Below are 19542 nucleotides of genomic sequence, written 5' to 3'. Positions count from 1 at the left end.
ATGAATACGAGGACAGTTCTCAAGAACAGAGAGATCTGGTTAGTCTCAGTTTTATCTGTGTCACCTGTTTCAAGTCATCAATCTCAATAAATTCACTGCTTTGACTACAAAATAACTTATTTTTTCCTGTTACTCTCTATCACTTCCTAATATCACAGGACATTACATATATTAATTCAATAATAATTTATTTACATAAACAGTTCAAGAAATTATGTAATTGCAAATACAGAGTATGTTAAGTGCAGATTACTTTTAGCAGCAGTAGCTTGTCTCACTGAAATCCCTACCTACAACTATGGATGGCTTCAAGCATGTGAACCCCAGAGCTGGAAGCACAAATCAAAGACATTCTAGATGGCTTCGGGCTATCCCTTAAGATTCCTTGAAGAATGTTCACACAGTTGTGCAGAAGCAAAGAGGAAGCTCCAATTCCTACCTCCATAGCCTCTATATCTAAGTTGAACAGGTTACTGCATTATACCTTGCAAATTTGCTTTTGCAGGTCAGTGCCAACAGTCTCATTTCATATTAGAGACCTGCCAACAGAAGCTTTACCAATTACTCTCTTAGAAGACGTTTTAAACTTACCTTGCAAATACTACCGATTTTACAGACTTTATGGCCATGTTTTCCTTATGATCTCCCATAATAAATCTACCTGTGGCATTATTATTGATGCTACAGTAAGCAAGTACATTGCACACATTAGCCATACAATGAATCAAAATGACAGATCTTTTTCTTTTCCCTCTCCATATGTTTTAATCCCCAAAAGGAGGGATTTGTGGGATCTTGAGAACACTAGAGATTATATTAAAGCAGAATTGTTTATAGAAGCACATGATACATAACAAGATCAGCCCTGAGGAGAAAGACTTGGGGGTGTTGATTGACAAGAAGCCCAACTCAGCAATGGGCACTCTCAGCCCAGAGAGCCAAACATGTCCTGGGGTGCATCCAAAGCAGGGCAAGGGATTCTGCCCCTCTGCTCCACTCTGGTGAGACCCCAGCTGGAGTCCTGCCTCCAGCTCTGGGGCTCCCAACACAAGAAGATGGAGCGAGTCCAGAGGAGGGCCACAAAGATGACCGGAGAGCTGGACCACCACTCCTATGGAAACAGATGAGAGACCTTGCAGCAGCTTTCCAGTACCTAAAGGGGGTCCTACAAAAGAGCTGGAGAGGGACTGTTTACAAGGACATGTAGTGGAAGGACAAAGGGGAATGGCTTAAAATTGAGAATATACTTAGCTTAGACATTAGGAAGAACTTCTTTATTGTGAAGGTGGTGAGGCATTAGAACAGGTTGTCCAAAGAAGCTGTGGATGCTGCATCCCTGGAAGTGTTTGATGCCAAGTTGAATGGCATGCTTTGAGCAATGCTTTGAGCAACCTGATCTAGTGGAAGGCATCTGCCCATGAAACTAGATGATCTCTAAGGTCCCTTCCCACACAAACCATTCTATGATGCTTTCATTCTATGATCTTTGGAATGTCAAAGACTTAATTTAAAAAGTTATAGAGTGTTACTGCTAGTCTACTTTGACCAGTAGCTGCTTTTTTTTCATTTTACTCTATTTAGGAAAAGAAAAAAAAATTACACATACATACCCCCTAAAAAACCAACCACTACCAACCCTCAGCCTCCCACCAAAAAAAAAAAAAAATCACAGTGCAAAACTATTTAAAAGGAACTATTTAAATTTAAAGAGGAACTATTTAAAACTTCAAGTGTTCTACAAGGCAATCCTATATCAAGTCAAATATAAAAGCTGAGATTTTAGGCTTTTGAGAACTTTTTACCTTTGAGAAGTATTTCATAGGATAGAATCACAGGTTAAGTCAGGCTGTATGGATCTATGGAGATCTCTAGTTACAAAGCAGGGTCAGCTCTGGGGTCAGACCCAGTTCAGAGCTTTATCCAGCAGAGTCTCCAAATCCTCAAACACAGAGATCACACAAACACCCTGACCAGCCTGTCCCACCTCTTGACTGTCAAGAGCTTTTCCTTGTATCCCATGTGAACCTCTGGTCTGTCTATTTAAGCCTGCTGTCCCTTGTCCTCATGCCATGCACCACTTTTCTCCTTGGAAAACTCCTGAGATGCAGTTTTCCTTTACACCTTCTCTTCTCAACCAATTCTTGACTCTTATTTCCTCTTAAAAAAAAACTGGAACATAGAATTTACCATTATAAACAGTACTCCTGAAATACTAATTATTTTACTGCAAAATTGACTTAGAGCTTTCAGTCTACAGACAAGCTCAGAAATTATTCCTCCCCCTCTCACCAAGTACAGTCAAACACTACACATTTCAACTTATTTTTGTCTTTTGTACTGATCAGAATCTCACATTTGTAGCTTTAAAAATACTTAAATAAAACAAGCACAGCATGTTTTATTTAGCATGTTTACCCATCTTGTCCAAAACTACAAATAAATTACAGTGTGGAGGTATGACAACATGCAAAACATATGGAGACTGTAAAAAAAGTCTTGAAATGCCTATTTTCTTAAACCCTTTATAGCTGTTATTTTTATCTTACCTGACAAGATCTACCACAGTATTTAGCAACCTTGCACTGAGAGCACCTGTGCAGATTTTCATTCCTGTTTAGAAAAAAAAAAAAAATAGAAAGAGTTATAAACACAGGTGAGGTTTTGTATTTATCCTTCTTATCTAACTAGCAATTTCCAAATGTTACAAATCACAAAAAATATCTTAAAAACAAGAATAGTCTAAAATGCACTGTAATGCAAGAATAAATTGTACATAGTTATGTTCAACGCTATAGTCACAACCCTTTACTTGTGTAAGTCAGCACTTCTGGAGCCATTTTGGATCAACAGGAAAATTATCAAATGTGCTTTTGTCATGTAGCTGTAACTCTGAGGAGTTTGATTTTGTAGAGAACATCATAATTAGAGCAATGCAATACAGCTAGCTTATCTATTTACTACCTGAGCCTTGTCTTAAGCAAGCAAGTATCACTATCTGTTTTAAACAAGACCTTGCTGTGAACCTGCGGCTGTGACATCGAATTTTATCTTAAGAACACAGTCCGAAGTTGACATATCAACAGACATTTCTATTCTAAGGAAACACTTGTGATCAGTGGACAATGAAAGCAAAATAAAAATTCATGGGGGAAGTAAAAAAATCCAATGAAAACTAGAAGAACTACCAGACTTAGACACTACATTCTAAAAGATAAAAGCACCTCCTGACTTGTAGTACTGTTTTCTGATACTGTCTTAATTAAGCTATAAGATTTAAGAAAACATCACTGAAGTTCTGTATATTTTTAGACAGGAAGTAAGCATTTAATGTGAAAGCACAAAGAGAGCAAATCTTGTACCCCAAATATATAAGATATTTACTTCAGATGAGTAGAAATGAGACAGATTTTGAGGCTTCCCCTCCCTTTCATATTCAGAAGATCCTGAACATGATGCATTATTTTGGTAATACTGCAAAGCATTCACTTTCATTTCTTAACATGCAATGCTGCTTATGTGAGTTATGGTCATTCATTAAGCTGGAAGAACAGTATACTTTTTTTGTTGTTAAAACCAAAGGCGGGCAATTTACATAACAGACAACAATTATCTGAGCTCTGCAGACAGCACAACCCTTACTACTTCCCCTCAGATTTCCTCCTGGCCACCCCTCTGATCTCAGTGAAGAAGAACAGGTATCTCACTGCATGCCACTATTCCCTTAGTGAGCTGCACAGGGCTGAATATGGCTCACTTACACTCAGCAAACAATCACCAGGAGTTATTCCTGTGTAGCCCCTTCTCCATCCTTCTACAAGGCAAGGAAAGAGGTCTCAGTCATGCCACTGTCCCCTTCTAAAGGTAATTTTAGTAATGGTATCTTTACATTGGTATAATGTTTTACATTTAGCTGCCTCAAATTTTGTTATATAGATTAATTCAGCTTTCAAATGTAATTGACAAATAGCTGTCTAAAACAACCCATTTCAAACTGAAGGGACAAGTTTAAATGATCAGATGAAGGACTTTACTTTGCAAAATCCCTGGTGTCTGCACATCAGTACCAGATGTGCTCTTTTCACTCACACTCCCATCTGATGCAATGAAAATACGTAATTTGCTGTTTCTGCTGTCACCAAAAGAAAACTCCTCTGCTGTTGTCAGCCATCTAGACACTGTATACCATAGAGTCAGACTCCCAGACCAACTGCTTTACAATGTGACCTTCTCTTATTTACACTACTTTGTTGTCCCCAAATCTTCATTTCTCTGGGTGACTTCAATAACATAGAACACTATCCAAAGGCCACACGCAAACCAGACAGAACCAACATGCCCAAAAACTTCAATCTAGAACTTCTGGATAATCAATGTAGCCCACTTATTTCAGCGATGATGCCAAAACTGAAGAGTATGGGCAAATCAGAAATACCATGGAGCATCCATCCTCTAGCAAAAACCAACCTCCCCTTTCCCTCAGGTCCCACGAGTGAGAAAGGTATTTTGCTGATATATCAAACTTTTACTATGCTTGAATTATTAAAAGAGCTGATGCATTATCTTAGGACTCATATTCATTTGGGAAGTTTACACAGCTGCATTGGTCAAATATTGAGAAGAGCATTCTGAACAGTTCATTAAAATCAAGTAAAAATATTTTCCTTTCTACTGCATAAAAATCCCTATTTTGTCACACTATATTTTGTAGGTATTCATACTAACTACCAGGAGAAAAGTAATTTATAAACATTTCACATATAAGTAGATGTTTTCCTACAGCATTCTTTACCTTCCTACCTGAAAAGCCAACCCTTGAGAGAGAAAAAAATAGCAACCGTTGGATTTCTATAAACAGAATCTAAAATCTTGTACATGTACAATAGGTTTGTACATGTACAATAGGTTTTCAGTTTTAAGGTGCAATGCCTGAGGATGATTCAGAGTTAGAAACAAGTGTGAAATCTTCATTTTGCCAGCTGGGGAAAGCTGCTTCATCTTCAAGGCTGAGTAATGACACAACCTTAACCACGTTCTGGTAGAAGAGGATATACTCTTAAATTTACATTAGAAGCTCAAGGAAAAACACTTTGAAGGCACACTTTGTTTGTTCTACATGTTATTCACCAAAAACAATAATGAGCTCAGAGTCTAAAAATGGAGCATATGCAATTTTAGTCCCAAACACACTAACGAACCCCACAGTCCCAGCAGCAACAGGTAAGATGCAGATTTCAAAAGCAGAGTAATTAAAACTTTCTGGAAGCTGAATTTAAATGAATCAATACCCACAACAATCAGAGAAGCCCTTCCTACAGTTTTCACATTCTTCCATGAGGAGGCTAAATGCAATACCCTTAACACACAGCAAAGATAACTGGCCTTGGCATATCTATCGCAAATTTTCCAAGAGATGCCAGGATTTACTGGGATTATTAATGTCAAGTCACCAACACATATTCCATCTTTCTTTTGTAACACAACAAGCAGGCGTGTTGCCACAAAGCACCAAATTGCCTCAGTAGCCTCAGAAGCTTCAGTACCTTACATTAATATTTCCTTTGTATCCTTTGTCCCCAAGGGTGAACGACTCTGCAGTAACAAACACACACACAAAAATCTAAGCACCACTCAAAACTGGGATTTTTGTCAAACTGACACTTCAGTCAGATTATTTGAATAAGGCGACTTCCTCCTGGTGCCATTTAATGAATGAATTATCCATTCATCTTTGAGATTTATTTGAATGACAAGTAGATGTAGAATGCCCGTCAGAGAGCTGAATAGTAAAGCTGCTAATGAAATCATTGGCTTCTCTTCCAATCCTTCTTTCCCCTCCTGGAGCAAAAAAAAGATTCCTTTGTATTAATAACACCTCTGTATCGTGCTACATAGCATACTAAGTGTAAAACAGCATGATCTAAAGAACTAACTCTTAAATCCTTTATAGTCAGATTAATGTATTCATATATAGAGGACTTATGTATTTTAGGACATTTTAAGAAGCATGGTGATTTCCCTGGTATATTTCTGTCCTTCTCAATATTTTATTGATGTCATAGGCTTTATTAAAGGAAGCTTAATGTCACTGTCAGATACTCCCATGCATTTCTTATTACTTGTAAACTTCACCTGGAGATAGTATCAAGTCCCTTACCAGGTACCTACTGCATCTCACCTAATGTTACTAATTTCATGGATGAGAGAATGCACAAAATTTGATCTAATTGATCCAATTATACTTTAATCTCTAAAAAGGTTTCTGCTGAAATAAAGAAGATATAGTAATTAAAAATAAATTATTAATTTTCCAACACAGTATAAACAAGATTTTGCAAATGACCACAACCCCTCATGAAAAAACAAGCAAAAATTAGCATCTTGGCCTGTAGTAAAACAAACAGCCAAAACCAAAAACAACAACAAAATCCAACACCCATATGCATAAAGTAAGCAGGGCTTGTCAGTTGACCTCTAGTATAGTCAGGTTAATAATCTTTCCTCTAAGGAATTTTGTTATTGCTAAACCTTGTCATCATTATGGTCTACAAACACTGTTCATATAATTAGCTCTTCCAATGTGTACTAAGGCGGCAAAAGGGCAACACCAAATGCAGAGGTGGCTAGAAGAATTTCCAGGAGATTGACATGGTCAGGAAACAAAAGAAAACTTATGAGAAAGGGAAAAAGCAAGTAAGACAGCTCGACTGGAATTGCCCCAGTGGGCATACCCTCCCCAGAATTATTTTTTCCTTTTTTTAAAAAAAAGATTAAAATCTTAAGAAGAAGGTGAAGAGGTTAACATGGGTTTGCCTGGACTATCAGGTCCTATCAGAGTCACACCTGCACTCACATAACTTAAAAAATATGTGCACATTTAAAAACATCACACAATACTTCTGCTGGCCAGGAAATAGTCTAGTAAGTTTCAAATACCAAAACAAAGTCAACCAAATACAATTAGACTACTTAATTTATAATGGAAATGCATCTACACTTCTCTGCTGATTGCAGGCACTTGACTTTCAGCACTACTCACAAGACAAGTGTCAGATATAACAGAACTGATTACCAGACTGTGTTCAACATGCCTTTCTACGTAGTTTATTCACACTTCTGCTTCTGCCCCATCTTGCAGGAAAACAGGACTATCTCACACAAATCCCCCCCTGCATTTCTGTTGTTCATATTGTTTTTCAGTTAATAATCCTGCCCTGTATACATGAATGAAAAGAGCAGCTCTTTTCAATGAGTGTCAAGCTGAACTAATTTCCTGAACAAATTCTTAGACCTTTGCAATTCAGTCAAGCCTGTCAAGTGCATAAAGTCTTCTCGGATTTTCTCAAGTATGTGCATTTCAGACCTGTCACAAAGTGAAAGCAATCAATACCTACAGTAAGCAAAGAAGCCATTCATTATTTTAACTAATATGCCTCTGTCTTCTAATAAAAAAAAATAAAGTTGTGAAGGGCAAACAGCCATCTTACATTTGGTAGATTTGAGAGCACAGGGGTTATGTTAAATGCAATTACAGCTTTCTCTCCACACCTCTCTCCCAGTAATGAGGTGCAGCAACACATTTGGTCCCCAGTTGTTACCCCACTTGACATGGGCACCAAGCACTGTGGGGAAGATGGCTCCAGGAACAACGATAACAGTGCTGAGGGCCAGGCAGCACAACCTGGGGCATATGTGCTGTAACATCCCATATCTAAGCCCTGGGCAAGGAAACAACTCTGCAACCAGTGAGTTGTGCCCACAGCAGGGGTTCCCAGCCCCCTCTGGTGCCCTGGGTGCTGACATGGCTAAGCCTGGCAGGCTCATGGCTCTCCCTCACCAGGACCCTGGACCATCTCTGCAGTCTCGGATGAGTTGGCAGAGAAGACATCCTCCACAAGCCCCATGGCCTACAGCCTCTGAAACAAGGCTGACAGGCTTTTCTGCCCTAAGGCTGTGCTGTACACTGCTCTCAGGTCCCACACTGGATCTGGGCAAACATGAGTACACCAGGTAAGAAGCCTTCGAATTCCCTGCTCCTAAAAGTAGTGAAAAAATCTCCCATATTCTCCACATGCACGTTTCACTGTGTTAGATATACAAATTAATATTTTTTTAACCTAAGACCAACACTGGGAAAGAGCATTCTGGTAGGTAGAATTAGAGTTAAAAGATAGCAACTACAGCTAAACATCAATAATCAGAGTCATTATTCAAGTAAGAACTAAGACCTTTTATATAAGGAAAACACATCTACTTTATTTCCAAATAAAATGATCATCTACTTCCTACCTGAACCTTCTATGGAAGTGGCATTGCATTGTCCAGGTAAAAGAGAACAAATGAACCACCAAAGCGCCTAACCGGTTGATGAAAGGTTAGTTAAGACAGCTTGCATTATAAAAGACACTACTTACTAGCAGAAACAAAAATTTGGCACTCAGGATGACTCCCCATAACTTAAATATTGGTTTCTGAAGTCTTGTAACCCTGAATGCCCACTTGTTGGTATACCCAGACATCCATTTAACACCCTGAAACATTTCCGCATATATTCTACAAGGAAAAATTAGAACACAAATGGATGAGGAGAAAGATGATCCTTCTGTTTAGAATGGGTGTCAGTTCTGTTCAAACCTTACAAATATTTTTTTATATATTTACTGTCTGTATTTCGTTTTAAAATACACACTCCACAGATGTATGGGTCATACAACTTTAGCTGACAAAAGGTTCTGGATCTTATTTTTCCTCTGGTTTTGTGTATTAGGCATATCTCCCATCATTCTTCTCTTCATCTTACTTTTTCTTCTGAAGAATACCTGGTCTGCAAACTGTGAAATACATATTCTAAACAACATTTGTAAGGGTCTACAGTCAGCTCTTCATTGCAATATAACCTTTCCTGACAATCTACATTGGAATTTTAGTTTTTTCTTCTTTTGGAGGATGCAGGAGCCAAAGTCAAGCCTGGGAAAAAAATTAAAAAATAAAAAAAGTGTTTATTTTTCAAAACCTTTGCACTATTTTGAAAAAGAATGGTGAGACACTCCTTGCTGAAATAGAAAAGTTATCTAGAGCCACAAAGACATGTCGCTCCCAGGGTTAAACTGAATATAAAAAAAAAACCACACTGACTTTTTGGAAATAGAGACACTAGAAGTATAGTACTTATTCTGATACAACCAGAATTATACTCCTCTCCACTAAGTTGGTAAACGGTGAAACGTTTCAGATGGGCTGCTTTCCAAAAAACTAGAAGGAACTTATAAGAAGAAATACTAAAAAGTATTGATAGTAAAAGGGCTTTAAAATCATGAGATTTAGGGTTAACAGAAAAAAATAAACTTAGTAGGCCTTGGAAAGGTAAATACCTTTAGCACAGGGAGAAATAGTACTATGTAGCTAGTACATGATTATTGATATAATTGTTAGATGTGACGACTGTTTAGTAATTAAATATAATTACTCTTTAATCAGAAAGAATAATCATGTGAAACTGTGGTCATGGACCTAAGAAAGATCACTATAAACTCATGTCAATGTATACAATAGAACAATGTAAGTTTAATAATTATTGTGTAAGTTATACAACGATAGGATATAAAATACGTTCAGCTCGAAACTTATGTTCGGAGTCAGATTTGGGTTTGTACCCCAACTCCCAGAGCTCTTAATAAAAGCACCTGCATATAATCATATCCCGTGATTATGTGTTTCCGAACGCTAACAGTATGACCCTCAAATTGGCATGAAATTTAATCTTACCTTTGAATTCTACTTCTCCATTCGACATTTACCTCTTATCCTAACCTACACGTGAAAATGCCAAAAAATCTCTCTACTAAAAACCAAAATATTTACCTTACAAAGAATTTCAGTAGTACAAGGCCCTTAAACTTGTTCAGGAGAAGCACTCAGCATATCCCAAAACAGTGAGTTTTTTGTTCCAGAAGACAAGACTAGCTTTGGAATAAAATGCCTTTTACATTTACATAAGTACACACATTATATGTACAAACACATACACTTTCTCCATGTTCATGGTGAATAAAACAAACACCATCACAACTGAAATGAGTGGTCATGTGAAAACACTGTAATTATTCCCCCAGCAAAACTCACAGCTGTCCTCCACTGAGAACACTGAAACAGCATCACAGCAGAAGGTGGCTCCAAGAGCATCAGGTAACTACTACAAAGTGTCTGTAGCATCTCCTTGCCCTGCAAAAGCTGCTTTGACACAGCTGCCCTCAAAGCAAGGCCATCTCCAGGGCTTCACTGCACTAGGCACGCCAACACGCCTCCAGCAATTTCAGGCTTAAACAGATTATTTTCAGTCACACAGTACATTCATTCCACCTTGGGATTTCAATCAAAGAAGAAAGCCAAATACTGTGCAAGACTAAGATTGTATTTCAAAATATGAAAAGGTCGTATCTATAACATAGTAACCTGGAAAAAAGCTACATGGAAAATTTTTAAATGCTCATTTCTGGAACATGTGGCTAAAATCCAATGAAGCTAAGTATAATAAAACATCCCATCTTTCACTTCTTGCTATAAAAATGATTAATTTGTTCATTACTCTTCTGTATATCTAAGTAGTTTTTTTCTTCAACCCATAGGTCAATGTCCCACCAAAACAAAGCTGTTACTCTAAAATATCATACTGATGTAAACATTTACATCCTGCTAATATTACTTCCAGCATCATATGGATGTATAATTTTCAATTAAATACAAACCCCTCTGACCCTCTCAGAGAAGAATATCTTCATGAGCCTTTTTCTTTTTTTAGCTCCTTTCCTTTCTTCACCACATTTATATTTTTAGCATAAACATTTTTATAGACACTGCAATGCCTATTGACTTATTTTTCTTTTTCCAAATGTCAACATTTATGCCCAAAAGATCTTTCATTCCCTATGGAACACATTTTGAAAGTGATGAACAAAAAAATAAAATATTTCAGGTAAAAATCTTTGACAGACATAGTAATACAGATAGGCTCATAATAAATCCCAGTGCTTTTTGCCTTATAGATTAAGAATTGGGAAAGGATATACATCAAGTGAACTTTTCATTTTCAACTTGCTTAGCCCTTGTGGTCAGATCACATCCAAATTAAGATTCAAATAAAGGTGACTGGAACAGAATAGTCAGTTCTGCTTACTTATAAGCTGAAGAACCTGCAAAGATAGAAAACAGGAGTAAAATGCAGGAAAAATGTGCACCTATCAAATAGCAGAAAGGGCAGAGAAACAGCTAGTTTCCAGCTCAGGTGCAATCTGATATTGTGAGGTTGTGATGTCTTGTGAAGACATCTGAAGTGGTCTTGTCATGAACTCATAAAATCTCAATGAAGACTTTTGCATTGGAAGAACATGAAAATGTTCCTGATATCTGCAATTCTGCTTCCCGCGTCAATCCAGCCCTCCATCACAGGATGGTTTTCTGCTGTACCTGGTTCTCTTGGGATGCACTTTAAATGCACATAAGTTTCCCTCAGAAAAAAGCAGTTCTCATATTGAGTCCATCCTCACCTCCTAGAAATGCAGACTATTCCTGAGAATACCATTGCTTATCTCAAAAGCTATTCTACACAACTGTGAGACACTGGGAAGACCTGAAGAAAGATCACTTTTAGCAAATCTATAAACACCAGTAATAAATTTACAAATATCTGCCTAACCAGTTCTCTCTCAGTTTAACTGGATGCATAGTCTTTAAAATTACCATTAACTGACACATTCCATCATAATTTTTCCTTCAAATCTTCTGTATTTTATCCCTATAATTTTATTATGTCCAGCTTTGCAGGTATTTTGGTTTGCTTGTCACTGTTCATATTTTTTCTCTAATTTACTCTATTTCAACACCTTTCCCATTTCAGAATGTATTTCTCCTTTTATTGATTATAAAGGCATTGTCTTTTGTCTCCAAAAAATCTTATTTTTTCCCCACCAGGCTCAAATCATTTTTCACTTTATACTCCTTCCAGCAATTTTCACATTGCATCAGAGTGGCACTTCCAAGCCTTGATCTGAAAATATTCCACAGAGCTTCTTCCTATCTAGTACTTAAATAAAATCTCTTATGTCATATCTCTCACATATTTCTCCAACAGATTCTGGATGTCTCCCCTTCTGTGTTCCTTCTTTACATGTCACTGAAAGGTGGATTCCATAGGTTCCACACTAATGCTTTATTTTGGAAATGTTCACCAGTAAGAATGAAGGTATTTCATATTAGTATAGGTACAGCAGTACTACACAGAAATTATTCAGAAAATGCAGAACATATATTTATATATTTACTATTGACTCCCATAAGTTAGTTAAAACCAAATTGTTATGTTCACAGACCTGCATTGTACTGTTACTGATGGAAAGCAAGACCTTCAACCGGGACTATACATATAATAGCCAAAACTTAAAGTTAAGCTTTACAGCTAAAATGGCCTAAAGTCCATTTATAATGCCACATCGCCTGGAAGAAATCTTAGTGTTAAAAAATATACTCACTAAACTTTTCACATCTCAAAGAATAAAGTCCTTAAAGACTCACTGGAGCCTCATCTAAAGGTTCTCAAAGGTCTTTGCAAGGGTTTCCTGTGCTTTAATTAACCTGTTTGCACTGAAACTCCTGCAGACATCCCCAGATTCAGCTGAGCTGCTGCAGATTCAGCGCTTGCAGCAAAGCCCAGGCAGTGCCCAGGGCTGCCCAAAAGGCACCCGACAGAGCAGAGGCCACACCCCACAGACCTGGCAGGCCACCACCATCCAACAGTGGGGAGCAAATGAGGTTAAGTGAGTAATTAGCAATCCCAGCACAATGTGTGCAGTGGAGACACAAGTGGTTTTCAAGGCCTCTGCCAATTATGCCACTGTAACAGGCAAGGAAATACCAAGGCTGAAGTGTGTGGTGATATTTGTTCACCTCTTGTTTGCTTCTTCCCCTGCTTCACTAATTTCAATGCCCCCACAGATGCAGGACAAGACGCTGAACCCGTTTTGTGCTCAATATTCTGAATTTTAGAGAGTTAGAGATATGATGAAACTGGCCAAGATGCTGAGACTACTGGTCTAAGAAAGCCTCTCGAAGGCTGGAGCCTTCCCAGTCCAAAACAAACAGCCAAGGGAAATCATAAATCAGTTCCGCATAATCAAACACGTACTCTCTGTACTCTGGTGACATCCAATGGCTAAAAGCATAATAGAAGTTTCTTCAGTTTCAAAGAGCAGTTATCCAAGTTTGCTTTTTCCTTTTTTTCAATAGAGAAGAAAAAAAAATACTCAAAAGAAATGCCTCTAACTATAGTGACAGCCATGTATTTTGAGAAAAACAAGGAATTATAATTTAACAGCTGTGAGCCCTAATGTTAATTTGCCTAAGTTTACTTCCCACCCATTCTACAGAAATTTTCAGTAAGCAAAATCTACACAGTCTTCAAAGTTTTAAAATTTACTCATTTCCAGCAAAAAGATATTTTTAAAGAAACCAGCTCAGTTCCAAGAGCCCCATGTCATCACTAGCTTTAATACTATTTTTCCTGACACAGAATTGAGTTTAACCAGGAAGGCATCAAACCCCAGGAGTAATCCTGAAAATTTCCATCTCATTAACTGATGTGCTTAAAGATATCCACATGCTCAGGCATGCCTGTAAATGGAAGCTCTCTCTCACAAACTGGTTCTGTAATTAGTATTGCTACATTTCTAACTACAGTCAATACCTTCACAAAAGAGACCTATTCAAACTACATAAATGTCAAAATAATTTAGTGTCTCCCAGAAACTATTTTACAGAGGAAGCACAGATAATACTTGAAAATAAATTTTCATAAATTCTTATGGAACCATAGAAATGAAGATAAAACTTCCACTACTTTTGTTTCATCATGAATGTTTAATAAAAATTCACATGTATTTTTCTGTGAAAGCGTCTCCATTTCTATAGCTCATTTTATCAGGCAATAGAATAATGATGTTGCATCAACATGAGAACAACCAAGTGATTTTAAAAATCTGAAGCTATTATTTTAATATTTTAATTTAAAAAACCTATTTCTTAATTAAGTCATGGGAATTTCAACATACAGCATGCTTCCCCACACTTAGCTACCAATACTCATGTTTCTCTTAGAACATTCCATAGCAAATGTTAAAAGAAGAGGAGCTGCCAAGTCATATGTGTCATAAGAGATTGCAGTTTACCTTCCTGCTGATTTGTCCCAGTGATAATACATCAGTGCACACTTTTCTATTTCAAAAATTGCCACTGGTATTGAAGAAGCTTCAAATGGGCACAGACACAGCAAGGAGGTTTAAACTAATAAGGAAAATCAAAAATTTATATGGATTGGCCAAGGATTTTGCAAAATTACCTAGTTAAAATTGGGGTTTATGTTCCAGAAGGTACTACTTTTACATCATTATAAGTTTTCAGTTAAATTTCATTTTCTCTATGGCCAAGAAATATGAGCCTTTAATCATTAAACTGTAGCTTTGGCAATGGGTCATGAGTGAAATCAGATTATTTGTTTCAGTTCAAAAACCATGGAATGAAACTGCAGAGCACAGTACAGGAAAATGAGAAATATGTTATTCCTTATTTGCAAAGGAAGAAAGCGAAGGTTTATTGTGATAGGCAATTGCTGGGAGAAAGCTGGAGATTTTGTTAATGCATGTCAGCGTTGATAAGGCTTATAGATATCAGTAAAAGTTAAATAACCAAAAGCAATACTCTGCTTTGCAGAATAAAAGAAATGTCGGCAGTATATGTTGGAGAAAAATGAGTCTCTGGTAATTTCTAAAGTTAACCATGCCTCAAATCAATGAGTTGAGAAAGCTTGCAAGACAAAATGATCCATTGCAACCACACTGTTTCATAAAAATATCACTTTCATCAAGATTGCAAAATAAAAAGTTTTTAAGTGCATGCATATACATGAATATATTATCTATACATATACTACCTCTATTGGCATTTTATTCCTCTTGTGACTTTTTATCTCATATCTGTTATTTCCTCCTGTATCTCCTGAAAATGTTAAACTCTAACTCATCACCATTTCTGAACATCCATCACCACTCCTGCAGTAACACAGTGAAACTCAGAAGAGGCTCAGCACCACCCTGGGTACCTGTCCCCTTCAGCAGCTCTGTCAGTGCACACAAGTGACTTAGTGGCATGGTATGGAATGGGAAGAAAATTTAGGGAAGTGATGCAGGAGCTTTTGAAACCTGAAATCAGCAAACCAAAACCACCACACCTGTGCACATTGGAAAGGCTGGAAACTATCAGAGGGATCTACATAAACCCTACATTCAGCTTACTTTACTGCTTGAATTCTGGTCTCCAGTCAAACTTTACATCCCAATTGGTTACTCTGTCATTATAAATGGAGGGAGAGCCAGATGTTCTCCTGTGCTTCATGCCAACAGCTTTATGTAAATTCTGTTGAGTCCCCACTGTTGTTACATGACTGCAACAGGTATTTAATGAAAAACTGATTTGAGTGTTTCTTATGAAAGCATGAGTTATACAAAGCAAAGTTGTACATGAGAGATACAGTGAAAATGTTCCTCCACAAGTCAGGTGCAAGACAAGTGACTTGCAGACTGAGAGGCAAACAACCAACCTCTGTTGCTCTGGTTCCTTAGGCTGTACAGGAAATAACTTGCTCAAGAAGGTCTCTTCTTAATGTCAGACCAAAAAAATCAAAGTTGAATTGTCAGCATTAACAGTAGGAGATGCAGGCCTAGTTTGGGAGTTAGGGATTTTTGGTTTGCTTCATTTTAATCAAGACACTGGCTGTTAATAACTGGGGGTATTTCTCAGCTAATAAGGGGATTAATGCCTCTGAATAATTTCATACAGATTATTAAAACAGCTAAAAGAATGCAAACTACACATACAGTTTTAGCTGAATATAAGAATTCCACATGAAATGACTTGACTTCTCCTTTTGGTGAAGTTATCAAAACCTGAATACACCATCTGAAAAAGAGATCAGTTGTGTTCACGAAAAAGTAGCAAAAGGAACACAGTTCAGTGAAACACAAAAACAAGTCCCACTACTAAAATATTTATCTGAAGAATACCAGCACTTACACATTTGTAAGTGCTGCATATATATCAGTACTCTGCTAATACAAAATAAAAATTATAAAAACATTCCAATACAGGAAGGATACAATTAATGACAAAACTAATGATAAAAAGGAATACCTTTAACCCAGTACAATGCAGTTCCTGTTACCATGGCAAAATTCACTTTTGAGGACAATGAGATTTCTTCACAGCTCCAAACCATGGAACAAAATTGAATTCAGTCAAGGAAGCCACTCAGATTTCAAGTCCGAAATTGTGGATCATCAACCCATAGATGATCCACACGCATTTGGGTTATTCAATTTAAAAGTAAACTGTATTTTGAAAAGGGCATATACTGCATATCCTACTGGTATGATGGCTTTCACATTGAACAGGTTATGTTTAAAGAATTTATGTTTGTTCAGGGCAGTCAATTAGAAAAATTACAAATTTTAATTAAGCTGCACTCTTACTTTAAAATAATTTTTGTTTTCTTCCTTAAAGCAGACTGAATTTTCAGTCTGCTGTTATATAGGTATTTCTGATATCCTGGAACACCCTTACTCAGCAGGGCTGAGTTGTGGCATCCCCTCTGCTGTGCACCAGTGTTTTTGAAGTCAGGCTAAGTTGGTTACATTTAATTAATAAAATGTGTTAGCTTCACATCAGTAAGCCCTGAATTTCATAGAATTTCTTCCCAACAGAAATAATCACAAAACTGAAAAGCTTCCCTTTATGCTATTATATATAAACATAGATATATATCCCAACTTTAAATTGGGAGCATATTATGGAAGACATTGGCACAGAATAATTTCTGGAATCGGGGCTACGTTTTTGTACTTCATACAATGCTACTTTTTCTCCTAATTTGATAAAAAGAAAAGCATGATACTAGGTCTTTGCACTGTTGAAGATGAGCCCTTCTTCAAGAGAGAAAAAAAATCCCTAAGGCTTTGACCACTGCCTTCATTTAAAAACAAACAAAAAAAATCCACAAGTTCCATTATTTGCCAAAAAAAAATGGCAAAAAACAAATATGATGAGGCAAGAACTAGTGAAACTGATGGATGAATCACACACACAACCATCTTATACCATTCTTCTATATTCTTCATCCTAAACTATGGGTAAGGTGAGCAGCAGCAGTGCCTCAACCAACAAGAGACAGTAGAAATTCCTTAACCTACCTGACTGGAAAAGGGAACTGCCAGGTTCATATTCGTAATGACTTTTAAGAAACTTGTGTGGAAATCTGGATTAGAGTGTATTTGGTATTAATTGTTCTTGTAAAACTCATGAACCTTGAAAATGTCTGTGAATATTTTAAGCTAAGATGTGAAGTGAGTTTCCAAGACTAAATTGTGCTGGCAATGTCCAAGACAATTACAAACAGATGTTCTAGGTCTGCCTGGAAAACCAAAGGATTTGGGGATAAAAGTCTTCTGAACAATTAATGATATTGCCAAAATAAATAAATATGCAGTCATCAGCTCTATATACATATAAACTAAATACATATAAGCACATAACCCCAAACCAAAGTATAAACCCTATGAAAATATCAGACAGATTAAGATAAACTCGGCAGTGCCAAGAGTTGTTTTAGGACACCAGAAGATCAAGGTACAACTCTCTTTTAGAGTGAAATTATTATATACTTAGTAGTGCTACTGCATACCAAAAAAAAACTTTGGGAAAAAAAAAATATCATTGAGATCTGGACTCTGTTAACTAAGGATAAAAACAGACTATCAATTTCTTAACACTTGTACATGGCCTTAGAAGGTGCTTTTATTTTCACAGGAACATTGACTTTGAAAAGAAAATTCAATTTTTTTTTTTTAAGTGCAGACATTTTAGAATGCTGGCAAGAAAAATTAAATCCTAAATTAACTACATCATTATATTTAATTTCTGTAGTATAAAAATAACATATTCAGGATGCCCTAAATTAATTGCAAACAGAGAAACTGGCAGAATAAATCATCCTACCACATCCTATAATCCCTATAATTCTGATAAAAACATAAACCAAAAATCACTTTATGACTATTTTTGTAGTGAATTCATGTCATGCACTTTGAAAAAGGAATTACTTGTTCTAGGATCTCTCCTACTCCTAAAATTTTCTCATTCTGTGTAATTACCAAAAAATACAGAAACTCTCCTGGTTATGACCTAAAAAAATGAATTAATTTCTCAAATACTTATTGGATTTAAACTGTTCAAGCACATTTTCTAACATAAGAAAATTTTTAATTTACAAAAGCATACTTAGAATACATATATTAAAAAAATTACACATTAGCATTTTCTAGTGGAAAATGTGTTTGCTGGATGAGTGGAGAGCTGCAGATAAAAATACTGCATAAAGGCAATTAGGTAAATGAAAGGAGGAAATCTGCCTACTCTGGGAATGAGAATTGGTGTTTTCTCCAGTGCTGATTTCCAAGTCTAAAAGCCCTGACCTTCACAGCAGAATGCCATGACCTTGCTCAGCAATGATCTTCTACTGTACCACTGAAGTCTTTGGCAAAGTTTTACCAACTACACTATTGCTGGATGAATGCAGTAGTATAAAAAAAAAGTCACTCAACTGAGTCAAACAAACAAAAAAATAAACCACAAAAAACCAGCTGAGGATAAAATAGCCCCACACAGAAACTACCACCAAAGAAGAAACAAAAGAAAAAGATTCCTTTATATAATGACACATTTAAGAATGGTACTGTTGGGCACAAATGGATTAAAAACATAGTAACTAAAAGTATAACCAAACTTCATTATAAAAAAAAATAAATATACATATTTAATAAAAATGTACATACTAAAAAAATAAAATATACATATTTAATAAAAATAAATCAGCATCTATAAATGGCAGAAATTACATTTTTTTTTTGTAATTCCTGTAACAAGGAAGCTTATTATATTTAGGATAAAAACTTAAAATCCTTGCAATTACCTATTCATTCAATAACTACACAAATACTGTTAAAAAAAAATAAAGTAGCTCTTTGGTGAAATAATTTAGCAAATCCATCTGAAAGAGGATGGGACATTCATATACAATAAGACTGTGAGTTTGTGACAGAGATTCTTCCATTCATCATACCAAAAAAGGAAAGGAAAAGTTACACAAGTGAATAGACTGGGAATATCCATAACTGATTTTGATGTTCCACTACACAAAACACCTTCCAATGATCACTCACCTGTCAGAAAATTTGTATGAATCAATGCTTTTTCCATGCTCAAGATACAGATATGAAGACAGACTATAATTATACAAATCTTTACTACAATACATAATTTTAAGACAGTATCTATTTATAGTAACAAGAAGAGGACAAATATATCCTCAATTATAGATGCTCAAGTGTCAGTGATGGCTTAAATACAAGATGCAACCTTCTCTTATCGAAGATTATCTTTTCTCATTTT

The 19542-nt window shown here is 36.4% G+C and overlaps 1 protein-coding gene across 1 annotated transcript in view; it reads right to left on the bottom strand.

Moving 5' to 3' along the window:
* The window catches only part of SMYD3 (SET and MYND domain containing 3), a 385012-nt gene that overhangs the window by 336182 nt on the left and 29288 nt on the right, over nucleotides 1-19542 (bottom strand). The window contains exon 2 of the mRNA XM_012572411.5: nucleotides 2547-2610. Coding sequence (XP_012427865.4) covers nucleotides 2547-2610 — 64 coding nt within the window. The remainder of the gene's footprint in view (nucleotides 1-2546; nucleotides 2611-19542) is intronic.

Source organism: Taeniopygia guttata, chromosome 3 (genome assembly GCF_048771995.1).
Source record: "Taeniopygia guttata chromosome 3, bTaeGut7.mat, whole genome shotgun sequence".
Classification (NCBI taxonomy): domain Eukaryota; kingdom Metazoa; phylum Chordata; class Aves; order Passeriformes; family Estrildidae; genus Taeniopygia; species Taeniopygia guttata.
Note: the sequence above shows the minus strand (reverse complement) of the source record. Positions and strands in the feature narration are given on the sequence as shown.